The sequence below is a fragment of the Pteropus medius genome, unplaced genomic scaffold (genome assembly GCF_902729225.1).
Source record: "Pteropus medius unplaced genomic scaffold, Ma_sr-lr_union100, whole genome shotgun sequence".
In the NCBI taxonomy this organism is placed as follows: domain Eukaryota; kingdom Metazoa; phylum Chordata; class Mammalia; order Chiroptera; family Pteropodidae; genus Pteropus; species Pteropus medius.
Genome location: NW_024343578.1, coordinates 3,613,250 through 3,626,929, shown reverse-complemented (window position 1 = coordinate 3,626,929; position 13,680 = coordinate 3,613,250). Strand labels below are relative to the sequence as shown.

Here is a 13,680-nt window from a genome sequence, read left to right as displayed (position 1 = left end):
CCACCCCACCAACCAAACCCATTCCCACACCATGCCCCTTCTCATCTTTCTAGCCAGCCAGGAAAGGGAATCTCCCTAGACGACTGTGGGCTACCCACACCAGCCCAACTCAGGGACCCCGACCAGGCGTGTCTAGCTGTAGCAGAGTGCTCAGCCCTAAGTAATAACAGTGGCATTTACTGGGCACTTAGCAAATGCCCAGCCAGTCTAAGGCCTTGCCACCACAACTCAAGTATTATATCTTTTACAGATGAGGAAAGCAAGGCACAGAGAGGCCAAATAATTTGGCCAGACACCCTCTCTGATATCAAGAAGTGTAGTTAGAATTCAAATGCAGGCAACTTGACCCAGAAGCTAAGCCCTAGATACTCCCCAGGCCTGTGCCCTGAATGCCATTCCCTGGTGCCCCAGATGCAGGCCTATGGTGCAAGGGGACAGACACATGGTAGATGTGTGGTGGCTGGTCAGGGTCCAGAAGGCCATGCCACTGCCCCCTCTACCTGGGGCTTTGGTTAGCCCTGTGGCCCCCACCAGGTGCTCCTCCCAACTACATGGTCCTCACCTGCCGATAAATCTTGCCCTTTTCCAGGCGGGTGATACGGTCCCACTGGAGGGAGCCCTTCTCATCAAGTTTTCTGAAAGGCCTAGGGCGGGGTGGGGGGTACAGGCCTTGATTTCCAGTCTGTGGCAGGACCACAAGCCAGGCACTACCCCACTCTGCAAAGGCCCACCTACTCAGGTGAGCCACACGCCAGCAAGGGGATGTCTCCACCCCAAGCATACTGAGTGGTGAGCAGAGGCCAGTCCCCGTTCCCTGGCCCCATCAACCCTGCCAGGCCCATACTTGCGTGGGTCGGTGAAGAAGCTGGGCTTGTCTGCCTGGACAATGACCACATCGAAGAGTTGGCGCCAGTCGGGACCCACCATATGCCGCATCCCCTTGTCCCTGGGCAGAGATGGGATGAGTGGCAGGCGGTCTGAGGGAGGCTCAGGCCTGCCCACCCCTACCTGGCCCCCACCCTGCTCCCTCCTCCCACGGGGGAGCAATGCTCACACGAAACTGAAAGGACTGTTGGTGATAAGGAACAGCTGTTTCCCATGGTCCACCAGGCGGCTCAGGACAGCAAACGTCTCATCCCCTCTCAGGATGTACTTCTCTAACAGGAGGAGATGGCTCTGTGAGAACCACCCCACACCCTGCCCGGGCATGCCGCAGCAGCTACTGTCCACCCTTACCCATGTCCTGCTCGATCCACTGGTACATGAGGCCTTTCACATGCACGTCTCGAATTGCGTCCTGGGGGCAAGGGAGGGACAGTGAGGGTGCAGTGGGGCCAGGATGGCCTGGTCTGCTGTGACTGGACTTCGCCCTCTCTGCCACCCCAAGCAGGCCCAGCATTCTCACCGTCACGTCCTTGTAGAGGTGTGCTTGGTCAAACTCCAGGCCATGGCCCAAGAAGTGATCGACCACACAGGAGAGCAGTGCCATCTCCGGCAGTGAGAAGATATCCATGAACTGCTTGATGGAGGGACCCTGGGGAGGGAGCCACCAACTCAGCAACCCCTTCAGCCCCACAACCCCCAGCTCTGGAGACAAAGGGCTCCAAATCTACCTGACGATACTGGTAGAGGGGTGCAGCCTGTGGGTCAGGGCTGACCTACTGGGGTGTGGGCACAGCCTCCCAGGGGCTTCCCTGGGCAGCAGCAGCAGTGAGTACCTTGCCATAGAAGCCACTCATCTGGTACAGTGGAATGTGCTGGGTTCCCCCATACAGGTCGATCACCTCCTCATCTGGCACAGGCTGCAGGCCCCTGGGTGGGCACACAGACATCATCGATCCAAAGTGGTCCTGATCCCATGCCCCATAGGGCAGGGGACAGTGCGGTTAGGAAGGACAACATGGACCTGGAGTGGGCTGCTGTGGGGTCAGGGTAGGCTGACCTGTAGGCTGTCCCCAGTTGCACATAATGAAAAGCGTCAATCTTCATCAGAAGGCTCTGGGGGCACCAGGGGAGTGGGACAGGCGATGAGAAAGGAGTTTGCCATTGGCCATGAGCCAGCCTCTTCCAGCCCCAATTGAATGGTATCAAGGGGATCATGTACACGCCAAGAGGAAGCTACTGCTTTGAGGCCAAAGTGGAAGACAGATGAGGAGTCCTCCCCATAGGGGACAGGGGTGCTAAGGAAGTGGCCCTGAAACACATCTAGTCAGGAGGGGGCAGGGAGTCAGTGGTCTAGCCACTCACCTTCTGAATGTCATAGTGGAGGCCACGAATGGCAAAGCTGGGGTTGTAGTCATACTTCCGAATACCCTCTGGGTACTGTTGGGGGAAAGTGGGCCAGGCCTGAGCCAGCGGCACTGCCAGACCTGCTGGCTGGGCAGCTGCCTTGGGGGATTAATTCAGCCACCTTCCCAGCCAGCCAGCCTGGAGGGCCTGGGTTCCCTGCCCAGCTTGCCTTACCTTGTAATGCTCAATAAGGATGTCACGGGCAGCACTAAAGATCGCTGGGTGCAGTGAGTCTGCATACTGGGCCAGTGTGTAGTCGTAGTCAAAGCCATATACCTCAACATCATGCAGGCTGATCTCGTTGTTGGCATAGATGGCTGCTGGGTTCAGGAGACTGCAGACCTCGGGGGGCAGGAGGTCTAGAGGGAGATGCAAGTATGAGAAAGACAATGATCACAGAAGCAGCAAATGCCTACTGAGCTCACAGAGCACCCCAGGATGTGCAGTCTTAGCCCAATGCTGCAGATAATCAAACTGAGGCTCAGAGAGAAGTCATGTGCCCTCGGTCACATGGTTAGGGTAAGGCAGAGCTGGCAATGGGCCAAACTCATGGCTGGAGCTCCTACCTGTGGGTCCTGGGTTACAGCATCACCTGTAGCCCATGAGGTGCACCAAGCCCAAGCATCCTCCAGGCTCGCATAAGCCCTATCAAACATAGGCTATGTGCCAATCTTTTCCACCTTGCCCGAAGCTGGGGTTAGGTCTTAGGAACGTTATCACGGTGCGGGGTATTGAGTATCCCCTCTACTGCTCAGGCTCCTAGCACTGAGCACCTACTGTAGCCTTCACAGCAAGGCCTCTTTAATTGGATTGCAGTTGCCTGCCAGCTCACTTAATAACATTTGCTGCCTCTAGCCAGGGAACATTGCTAATTACGACAGGCAGACGTGTGATGTTAGGTTCTGGGCTATTACCTCTCCTCTGAGGATGTGGTCATAGTTACCCTAAGGCTCTGGCTACTCCAGAGGGGCTCAGTGGGACACCACGCAGAGTAGGCTCTGGGGTCCCAGGCTTATCTGCCTCAGTTTCCCCCCATCTGTACAGTAGGGGAGGTGGATGGGGAAAGGGCATGGGCTTTAAAGTCAGAGACCAGATCAATTCCTCCTTCTCATGGCTGTGACTTCAGGAAAGTCACCTCACCTTTTGGGCCTCAGTTTCCTTGTTTCTAAAGAGGAAATAAAAATTGTGCCAATCTAAAGAATTACTAAAAGGGTCATATGGAATGTCCTCTGTGCAGTATTCCCACTCTGCACCTGTGGCAAATGTACGATTAAATGCACCTTTGGAGCCTGTCACCTCCCTGTTCTGGATTCCCTGTATTGCCTGAGGAGCAGGGATTTCAGGTAGAGAGGGGAGCAGACAGGACTAGTTGCATAGGGCACCACCTTGCAGGAGCTCCTTTTCTAAGACCTCTGGCCTGTGGCTGAAGTTCAAGCAAACAGCCCAAGCCTCTAGGGAATTCCCGTCTCAGCCACAAAGCAGTCATGATCCCTGAAGCAGAAGCCCTGGCCATGAGCCCCCATGCTGCAAGCATTTGCCTTGAAGGCCCGTTTAGAACATAGGCTCTGCCCCTACCCCCTTTTCTTTGGATCCAAGTTCAAGATGTAGGTGGGGGAACAGGTACGGTTGGTTCCTCTGGCTGCCCCAGGCCAACCTAGGCCTGGCACAGAGCAGCTGCTTTGATGATGACTCGTGGGTGCAGACAGAACACTTCTCACTTGAATGCATGTGAGAAACAGCTATTTCAGTCTTCCAGGAAGCTGCTTCTGAGATTCCCTCATCTGGTGTCAATAGGATCCTGGGCCTTCCCCTCCCCATGGTCCTGAGTTTCTGGGTACCAACTGTGACTCTTGGTACAATGTTCAGTAGCCCCCAGGAGTGGAGGGGTCTGCTTGGTGGTGTAGTCTCTTGCTGGCACAGAGTTCCGGCCAAGTCCAATCTATCACCTCCGCCCTTGAAGATGTTCCCACGGATGGACAATCCTCCCCGGAACAAAGCAGGATGAGGAAGCAGCCCACAGAGCCTGGCCTCCTGACCCGATTTCTGGACTGAAAAAATCATAACTCTGGAGCCATGAGGTCCTGATCCCTTCCATAGGGCTGTTGTGGTACATGGCGCCAGTGAGGAAGATATGCCCCTCACCCAGACTGGCCGCCTATGTTCACTGGTCTCGCTGCCTAGGCCTCACCCTCCTTTCTCCTCTGCCTCTAGTTCCCATGCCTGCTCAGGGATCCAGGTTCCAAGGCCAACCCCTCCCCATAGCAGCCATGAGACTGATTTGTGAGTGTCACCCTTCCTGCTGGGTACACTTGCTGGATGCCTTAGGAGCTCATCTTGTTCAGTGCTCACTCCAATCTTGTGAGGTGGTTGCAGTTAATTCTCTTTCCTCCAGAGAAAGAAAGTGGGGCTCAGGGAGGTAAAGTCACTTTTTCCAAACCACCCAGCAGTGGGCAATGGAGTTGAGATTTGCATTTGGTCACCCCACCTGCCTTAATCACTCTGGCCCTCAGCTTAGCCTTCCGATGTTACCATGCTGAAGCATGGGTGTCAGGGGAAGAAGAGCTGGCCTAGGCGCCTGGCTCCCTGGCAAAATATTATGCCCAACATACACCCTAATGCCAAGAATTTTTCCTAGGAAACTCAGTAAGAAGAGAAGAGTTAGGATCCAGGGGTTCAAGCCTGGCTCATCCTAGCACTCACCCTGGCATCTTGAAAATGACTTTGCCCCTCTCACATCAAGAGGAGTTTAAGGGTCTCTGTGAAGATTTGAAAATCCACATGGGCCCTGAAAGACAAAGCCCAAGAGACCGCCCTATGTCCTTCCCCCCACGCCTATGAGGTAGGGTTCTCACGTTGCTCTGCAGAAGGTCTTCTCCAGGCCCAGAGCAAAGACACCTTAAATAGCATCCTAGGCTTGCTCCCTTCACTGAGGGTGGGGGGTGGCGCCCCAATAGAAGCCCATGGGCTTTACAACCATCATTCCTCAGGGATCTTAACTATTCTGCCTTCAGCTTCTCAAGAGGTGAGTCCGGTTCACCCACCACTCCCAGGTCTCCACACAGCTGGAGTGGTATCCACCATTCAATTGGGTGGAATCTTCCAGACAGGCCACTCTGTCTTACCAGACAATGAAAATCCTGTCACCCCTGGGCACTCCTCTGAAAGTTCCCCTGCCCCTTCTTTCCAAGTCATCATCAAAACCCTGTGACAGAGGCCCCTGTAAAACTTAGGGAGTTTTACGCCCTAAGACACTGATGATCTGAGAGGGAGGATTGCTGGGCGCCACCCAGCTGGTCAGTGATAGGGCCAAGACTCAAACCACATCTGTCTGCAGCAGAGGCAGGGCCCCAGGGGACACCTGAACAAATATCAGCACTCTCAGCTCTCTGGCCTCAGCAGGGCGCCCCAGCCAGCTCCACCCTGGGAGGGGGCTTCAGGCTTTCTCAGTCCATTTTGCAGAGGGAGATAGAAGGCTAAAGGGGGTTTAGTGGCCTGGCCAGGAATGCAGCAACCCTTCTGGATTCCAAGAGACTGGGGCGACTTGGTCTCGTTTCTCCAACCATTGCCTTCCCCTTTTGGGCTGAGTGCTCCGGGCCTCCAGGGCATAATCTAAAGGTGTGTGAAAGTCTAGTCGGTGTCCGCTGAGGTCGGCCAGTCCCTAGGAGTCCGCTTAGGCCAGCGCCGCCGGCTGGCTTTGTCTCCGGTATGGCGGCCCCAGCTAGGGCTCCTAGGAGAACAAGGGGTTAAGAGTGCTTCCGCCGCGGCCTCCAGGCAGACGGGATCGGGGGGCGGGGGGAAGACGGCCGGTGCCCTGCATTCAGGCACTCGCTTCAGGAACCCCGAGGTCCTGCAGACGGAGCCGGAGAACAATCTTCCCGCTTGCCCACCTCCGGGCGTCCCCAGATGCCCCAGGACGACCCGCTGGAGCCTCTCCTGAAGAGCCGCACGGCCTTCGGAGCCTCGGCGACCCCGACCTGGGCGCTTCCCCCGAAGAGCGGCGCCTCGACGGCTCGGGGGCGGTGCCCTGGAGCTCGGTCCGTCTGTCGGCCGCTGGGGCGCGCGTCTGCAGCCGCGCGGGACCGCCCACCCCCTGGCGCCTGTCCCAAACGGCTCACCCACCGTGCACTAGTCTCCGCATGTCCTGGTAACGAGCCCACAGGTACGCACTGAGGTCGGCACCGCTTGCGGGCGCGGGGGTGGGTGCAGAGCGCGGAGCGCCGGGGCAGTGGGAGCCGGGACCCGGGGGCCCGCAGCCAGGGCAGGAAGGCGAAGACGAGGCGGCTCGCGGCCTGCCGTGGCCTCGGCAAGGCAGCCAGAGCCGAGCGGCCACTCGCAACCCCGCACCCGCCATGCCCGCTGCTTGCAGCCCATGCAGCCCTCGGCCCATCTGTCCGTCCACCGCCCTCCGACTGCGAGCCCGCCACGGTGGCCGCATGCCCCTCACCGCAGCCAGCCAATGGGAGAAGCTCGCGGAGCCCGGCCAGCCAATGGGCGCGTCCCTCGGCCCGGGGGGGGCGGGAGGTCCTGGGACGGGGCGGGGCGCGGCGGCCTCCCTGGCCCCCTCCCCCGAGTCTCCCGAGCGGCTGAGAAGGACTCTGCGCCCCCTTCGGTCGCCACCGAAGCGATGGCAGTTGCTTCTGTCTTCCCAGGAGGTCGGAGGGCCTAAGAACAGCCGTCCCTGAGAGGCTCCGGACGGTCGGGGTGCGGAGAAGAGAGGGCCAGAGCACGGCGGGTCTACCCCGGCCCCGGTCTTTTTTCTCTATCTCCGCCCTCAGGTCCTTCCTAACCTTCCTTCACCCCTCGTCCTCCTGACCTCGGCTCCTCCGTCCCTCCCCCCAAGTCCCGCTGCAGGGGTCCTGTTCCCGGCCTCCGGCCTCGGACTGGCTATGCCCGCAGACCAGAGGCTGGGCAGTTTCACTCCTTTAGTGAATAAAGAACCCTTACCGCGCGCTCCCGGGTCGGTGCAAGCCCCACGCTAGATGAGACCTGCAGCGCAACCAACGTCCTCTGAAGCAGCCACTTCTCTCTCCCACTCTGTACCTCACCCAGGTGACCCGTTTTAACTCAGAGGGGGACGACTGGGCCGGCCTTGCGCTCTAGGGTGGTGGGCCAGGGGTCACTGCTCTGCCTATTCTGACCTCAGTAAATGGCTGCATTTATCTGCCCCACTCCTAGCTTCCCCGCGCGGGCACTCTCTTGAGATGCCTTGGTGTCTTCTAGCAACGTCGCTAGCCTTTCCAACGAAATTCCTCTTTCCTGATTGCAACCACTCTCCATCCTCGTTACTTCTACTCAGATCCGTTTTCTGAAGACCGCCATACGTACCATTTCCTGTACTGGGCCCTGAGGAGGCTGACCCAGCCCGGGTGGTCCTGTTGGTGGGGAGCTGGCCATTCGGACGCTGTTTCCTAAGAGCGTGTGTACATTCAAATATCCACTATACCTTGGCTGAAGTCCTACAGTGTGACATCTCTGGGCCAGGTACTGGTGCAGGATGGGAGGCCTAAGGGTGGGCCCGTGGGTGGGTGACTGTGCTCTCCTGTGGGCCCCAGTGAGCTAGGTGGGCACTGGGGGAACTGGCCACATGTAAGTCTCTTCTGGGAGGGAGCTGGGTCCTCTGATGTACTTGGCCCCCGGAGTCACCAAGAGAAATAGGAGTGAGCACTAAGCAGATGTGTGTGTGGTGGGTGGGGTTGGCCCTAGAAGGCAGGTTACGCAGGCAGCAGCTGCTGCCTGGCTGTTCAGCCACAGACTCTATGACCCTTTTCCATGAGTCTTGCTTGCACTCTCTTTTCCAGCCTGTTTTTGTAGATTGTGTGTCCACATCACCAGATTTATATTGGTTCTTAGTTTTCATTTGATTTTCTTGAATTGTCTAATAGCTGTCTTCCTTAAAGATACTCCCCAGGTTTTTTTTAAGCTTTAATTAATGAATCGATAGCCCCTTACAGACAACTTCAACAATCACAGCAACTCATTGAGAGTAAAAGCTCTGAAGTCAGAGCTTTGCTTCAACTTGGCTTCATCTCTTAACTTCTCAGTTCTCCATCTATGAAAGATGATGAAAATAGAGGCAAGGTTCATTCAGTAGGCTTCAGAATACACAAAGAGCTAGGGCTCAATAAGTCATCATCATCACATAGCTAATGTTAATTGATCAGGTATTGTGTTAAGTGCTTGTTTTGTATTAGCTAAATCCTAACAGCATCAGAATAGAAGGTCCCCATTTTGTGTAGGGAACTGAGGCACAGACCAACTAAGGGAATGTGCTTTGACAAAGCCCATGCTCTTGAACCAGTCTGCTCTTCTGTGATTGGGAATAAGATGATGCTTAAAAAGCACCTACAAGTCCCTGTCTAACGGTAAGTGCCCAATACAGGATAGCTTTTATTAATTTTAGGGTTGTCACAAGACTCTTACCTAGACTTTTGTGATAATGATAAAATTCAGCTTTCAACAATGCTTATCAAATTGCTAATTTTAGAAGTCTAGTTACCAGTTACGACTCCGAAATAAATACAAGACGTTGCGTAATTGCATTTTAGATTATGGTGCAGTACACGTTTAATCCATCAGAGAGGGTCATCACTTCTATCAGGACTTTAAGAAAAAAGATGGCGGTGGCAGAGTACGGTCACCAACTCCAGCGCTAGCTTTACGGGGCGGGGGGCGGGGAACCGGGAACGGGGCCAGGCCGACGCCACGTGGGAGGTTCCGCCCCCTCTGCCGCCCCGCCTCCAGCACCGAGGCGCCTGCGTCGGGAGGCTCCCTCAGGCCGGGCTCGGCCTCACGGAGCACGCGTGCTCAGTCTCATTCTATTGGCGACTTCCCGCGCTCCACCGTGCTCTGATTGGTGGAGCCGCACCAGGTTCTCGGCCCGGAGCTTGGCCTAGGCTCCTGAAGATCCGCACCCTTCTGGAGGTGGTGCAGGGCTTGGGTTGTTTGGCGACCAGACCCCGGAACTCTGCCAGGGCTGGCAAGACAGCCTTGACTTAAATGCGCTTCAGTCCAGGGCCTGGCGCAGCTCTCGTCGCTCTTGATTCCGTCGTACCCCTCTCCGCGACCTCGGTAGGGCATGTTTTCCAGGGCCCAGGTGAGGTGGGTACTGCAGCAGGTGCCGGGGAAGCAGCGACTCGGCGTCTACAGGTTTCTGCCCTTCTTTTTTGTCCTGGGAGGAATGATGGAGTGGATCATGATTAAAGTACGCGTGGGCCAGGAGACCTTCTGTAAGTGGGGATGCAGCAGCCTCCTTTTTCATTTCAGGAAGGCAGGAGGAGGTATGGGGGATTTTCCTGGGAGATATTCCTAGGTTGCAGACCGCTCGTTCCACTCAGAGCGCTGAACTGCTTTTACTCTGGTCCGAAGGGCAAGTACGGTTCTGTTCACTGGACCGTCGAGACCTGTCGTGGCTCTCTTGTAAGTGGGACAACAAAGGCACTTTGGCGTCCAGCCTTGAAACCCTTTCTATGCGCTGAGGTCAGGGCACGTGACTCTACTCAGGACGCTTTCCTTTCAAAGCCTGTTGGTGTCATTTGGCCTAAGGAACAGACTTGCTCACTGCACAGTAGAAGGGGGTGGGATCTTGAGGATTCATGGAAACTCTTATTAACTGGCCAGTCCTCTGGACTCTTCAGTCCACACCCTGGAAGGACCTGGTCTGCCCAGCTTAGCTAATTACCACTGTCTTTACAGGCAGAGTCATTGGCACTAGGGCCCAGCTCTGTGAAAAGAATGCCTGGCATTGCTTTGTTGAGCACTAGCTCTGGACAGGCTAGTTCATCTTTTCCATCTTTCTGAACCCCTAGATCTTTTCTGCTTTTTCTCTTTCCAGAAACTGTATCACTGATGAACTACCGACCTTCCTTAAAAAAAAAAAAACAGAGAAAAATGTTACCTTAATGCTTTCTGAAGATATTTAGCCTTTCTGTTCATCCATTCATAAATATTCAATGAGCACTGATGAGAGAGGATATAATGAATATGGCAGAAGGTCCCCCATCCCAGAAGAGCTCTAATGGGAGAGACAGATCATAAAGACAGTTACTGTTGTGATGAGTGCTGTGAGGGGAACATAGGAGTCTTGGGTGCAGGACTAGATGGTGCAGGGAAGGCTTCCAGGAGGAGTTACCATGTCAGGTAGGACCTGAAGATTGAGTAGCTGTCAGTCAGATGAGGGTAACGTTTGTGGCATTGAAAGTGTCTAATGCCAGGGGTAAGAGCACACATAGGGACCTTGGTGTGAAAGTGCTGTTTGAGGGACTGGAGAACCAAGAATGTATCCCAAAAGATTGTAGGTCTTTAAGTGGCAGTGGATTAACACAATGGCTTCTTGTGGAGAGATTAGCAGGAACACTTAGGCTGTGTGGTTGTTCAGGTTTGAGATGGTAGCCTGGTCCAGGGTGGATCAGAAGGGATGCCAAGAGTAGGTGGAGTTGAGAGACACCCCTGACAGAGCTTGTGTGGACTCAGGAGATGAGGCGTGGAGGTTTCTGGTAGGACAGTTGGGGCAGGGGGAACATGGGTAGGACAATCCCGGGCTCTGTTTTAGATGTGCTGAGGTGGAGAGCTAAAGCCCAGGAGGCAAATCTGGGCCATAGATCTGGTATTGTAGGTCATTCACAGATTATGATAGAGTCAAACCCTAACATTTTAAGGGTGACTGAAAGTGGCCGGAGAGGCAAGGAGAGAAACCAGGAAAGTTTATCACAGAAGACAGGAGGTTCAGAAAGTTTGACTATGCGAATGAGAGGTAAACCCCTTTTCCCCCACCAGGAGAGACTTGAAGATATGTAAGTCTGATCAGGAGAGAGAGGGTGGAGAGAGGCTGGAGGTACCTTGGCCCTTGAGAAGGTAAGGTGGGAGAGGATGGGATCAGAGCAGGACAGTAGAAGTAGCTCTTGAAAGTTAGCTGGGAGAGTTCTTTACTGATGGTTTTTCTCTGTGAAGAAAGAGTTCATAGCCATTTGGGGGTGAAGAAAGGTCAGGGTCATGGCTGAGGAAGTAGGATTGTCAGGCATCATAGTGGACCCAGTTAGATGCATCAGTTTGCCACCACAGTGCAAAGCAAACACTGAGGCATGGAAACAGAAATACGTTGGATTAATCTGTAGTTGGACTTTGAAGGTATGTCAAGAAGTTGATATCAATGAGACTGAATTTCAGCTGGTTTGGGCAGGAAAAGAGAACAAGAGGGGACTGAGGGGTCAAGGGCCTGTGGAAGAAGTTGCTAAAGGTCCAAGGACAGAAGGGCTAGAAAGGTAGTAAGGGCTGTGGTCTGGGCAGAATGAATGCATTATTACTCTAGAAGAATACTGCCAATGGGTAGCAGAAGTCTGGAGAAGGCAGAGGTGAAAGTGGCTGGCACTTCATTCCTGTGGAGGGTGGTGGTATTACAGTCTGGGAAGATGGCATAGAACAGGATCAAGGAGCCTGAGCTAGATACTGTTTTTAGTGATTGAAGAGGAGTGGAGAGCAGGGGCCAGTGCAGAGAAGATAGTGGCAAATAGCATAAGCCCCAAATAAAGAGGGTGGAGAATCAGTAGGCTGGAAAAGCAGCAGCCGAGAACAAGGAAACTGACCTCACCACCCCACTCTGAGTTCCCAGGCATGGGAGAGGGAGCAACAGAGAGCTGCAGGTTAGGAAAGGCCTTTGAAGGGGCCAGGTTTCAATTAAGATGGATGATTTCAGAGAGAATAGAAATTGTGGGGGATAAGGAAGTGAGAGAAGGCTTAAAACGTTAAGAGATATGCTAGGACATGATCCTATTTTTGCAAGACTCTCATCTTGCTATTAAAGTGCAGAATGCCATTAACATAGTCCTCATTTAACTCATTTTGTTTTAAATTAAGTTTGGCATTGAGTTAAACATTGAGATTCAGAAGTAGGTGACAGACCTAGACTACTGGTTAAATACTCAGATCTGGGTATTTTTAATTCCTCAGTTTCTTAAAAATCTAAGTAAAACTTTTGTTTGATACAGATGATGTCTACCGTAGAAAAGCGTCAGAAAGACAATATCAGAGAAGGCTGGAAGATGCATCAGATTGAACTTCAGCAGTCAACAAAGTGAATATGAAATTTTACTACTGATTTCAACTCCTTTAAAAATGTACCTTTCAGATATCTTACACAGCCTTTACAAAAAATTTTTAGTTTTCCTGTCTCTGCTTGAGTACTTCCCAAGTCACTGTGGAACAGCACATGTGGGAAAATTATTTACTCCTAACACACCTACCCATTGAAAGTATTTCATGAAATATTTCCCAAACAAGTCAAGGATCACAGTGCTTTTCAAGTGCAGTCTGAATTGTTTGTGATTTCCTTTGTTTTAGGCAACAAATGGTAACTTTATTTACTTTTTTGCGGAATTCATATTTAATCATGGACATAAAAATAAGATTTAAGTAAAAGTTCTGTTTGATACAAGATTATTGTAATCAGGATAATTATGCAGATTATATTCCTGCCAGCTGCCACTTTGTAAACATTTTGCTAGGGTGATGGGAATTTCTAACTGACAACATATTACTCACATCAAGTGCTCTTATGAACAGAAATAACCCCTTCCTTTGCCTGGCTCCACTAGTATACAAGGAATAGGGGAGTAACAGGTTTTACACCCCTCTGTGAGAAAGACATTGCTTTCACCTCGCTGCTGAAGCTCTTTCCCTAAGAAAGTGAAACTTCACAGTGCAAAGCAATCACACTTCAGCTAAATCAGAGGCTCAGTCTATTGGCAGAGATTTTGCAATTTGCCCCAGAAAAAGTTTGGGACAGTTGATATTAAAAAACAAAGACATCTTCCCATGCTTGGATAACCATATTTAACATCTTTTCAAACAAGAAAATATCTACATATTAAGACTAAATTTCAAAAGTTTCTATTTTTATGAAGCAGATGCTTTAATGCCACAGGTTATCAAGTTATTGATCTCTGTCACAAACATACCCCTTCCTAAATTTTTCTAGGGATTTTTTTCTAAATCCATTTATGTTAGAAATAATTCAGTATAAATGAAGAGCCACTAACTACTCACATCTCATTAAAAGTACTATGTATAGCAAGCTCAAGAGTCACTGCTCAGAGATGGTTTGAGTGTGACCAGCAGCACCAAGGATAGGAAAGTGGTTCATGTGTACTTGTGTCACCTAAAGAATTCCTGGTGAACCAAACCTCATAGACATTTTAGTGATTAGACTGCTGCTTAAGAAATTAAAATTGTGGTATGATTCTATTATGTGGCCTTATGTCATAACATAAGTTCCTCCACCCCATTTTAGAGTTTAATATTTGATATAGAGAATATGTAATATTACATATTCTCTATATACACCCAATATACACCTTTTAAAAAGAATAGTTATAAATGCTAATAAAACCATCAGCTAAT

At 52.2% G+C, this 13,680-nt stretch overlaps 2 protein-coding genes across 9 annotated transcripts in view; one reads left to right on the top strand and one right to left on the bottom strand.

Moving 5' to 3' along the window:
• The window catches only part of NT5DC2 (5'-nucleotidase domain containing 2), an 8,866-nt gene extending 2,125 nt beyond the window's left edge, over positions 1–6,741 (bottom strand). The window contains exons 1-10 of one of the 3 annotated variants that reach the window (XM_039867527.1): positions 6,409–6,741; positions 2,464–2,648; positions 2,248–2,322; positions 1,943–1,998; positions 1,719–1,812; positions 1,406–1,534; positions 1,237–1,297; positions 1,055–1,157; positions 845–946; positions 563–644 (exon numbers count right to left, since the gene is read on the bottom strand). In XM_039867527.1, coding sequence (XP_039723461.1) covers positions 563–644; positions 845–946; positions 1,055–1,157; positions 1,237–1,297; positions 1,406–1,534; positions 1,719–1,812; positions 1,943–1,998; positions 2,248–2,322; positions 2,464–2,648; positions 6,409–6,724 — 1,203 coding nt within the window. In that variant the 5' untranslated portion in view covers positions 6,725–6,741. Of the gene's footprint in view, positions 1–562; positions 645–844; positions 947–1,054; positions 1,158–1,236; positions 1,298–1,405; positions 1,535–1,718; positions 1,813–1,942; positions 2,074–2,247; positions 2,323–2,463; positions 2,649–6,408 lie in introns of all 3 variants that reach the window. The other 2 variants (XM_039867526.1, XM_039867525.1) reach the window with 2 other exon arrangements.
• On the top strand, positions 5,631–13,680 carry UQCC5 (ubiquinol-cytochrome c reductase complex assembly factor 5). Of its 6 annotated transcripts, none has more exons than XR_005653866.1 (5): positions 5,631–6,448; positions 7,065–7,338; positions 7,586–7,770; positions 8,526–9,515; positions 12,270–13,680. XR_005653866.1 is itself a non-coding variant. In XM_039867539.1 (2 exons), the coding sequence occupies exons 1-2, from the start codon at positions 9,365–9,367 to the stop codon at positions 12,335–12,337; spliced, it is 219 nt and encodes a 72-aa protein (XP_039723473.1). In that variant the 5' UTR covers positions 9,045–9,364; the 3' UTR covers positions 12,338–13,680. The 6 variants fall into 6 exon arrangements, 1 of the variants encoding a protein (XP_039723473.1); XR_005653865.1 differs by having other exon boundaries at positions 5,632–6,448; positions 7,130–7,338; XR_005653864.1 differs by lacking the exon at positions 7,065–7,338 and having other exon boundaries at positions 5,638–6,448.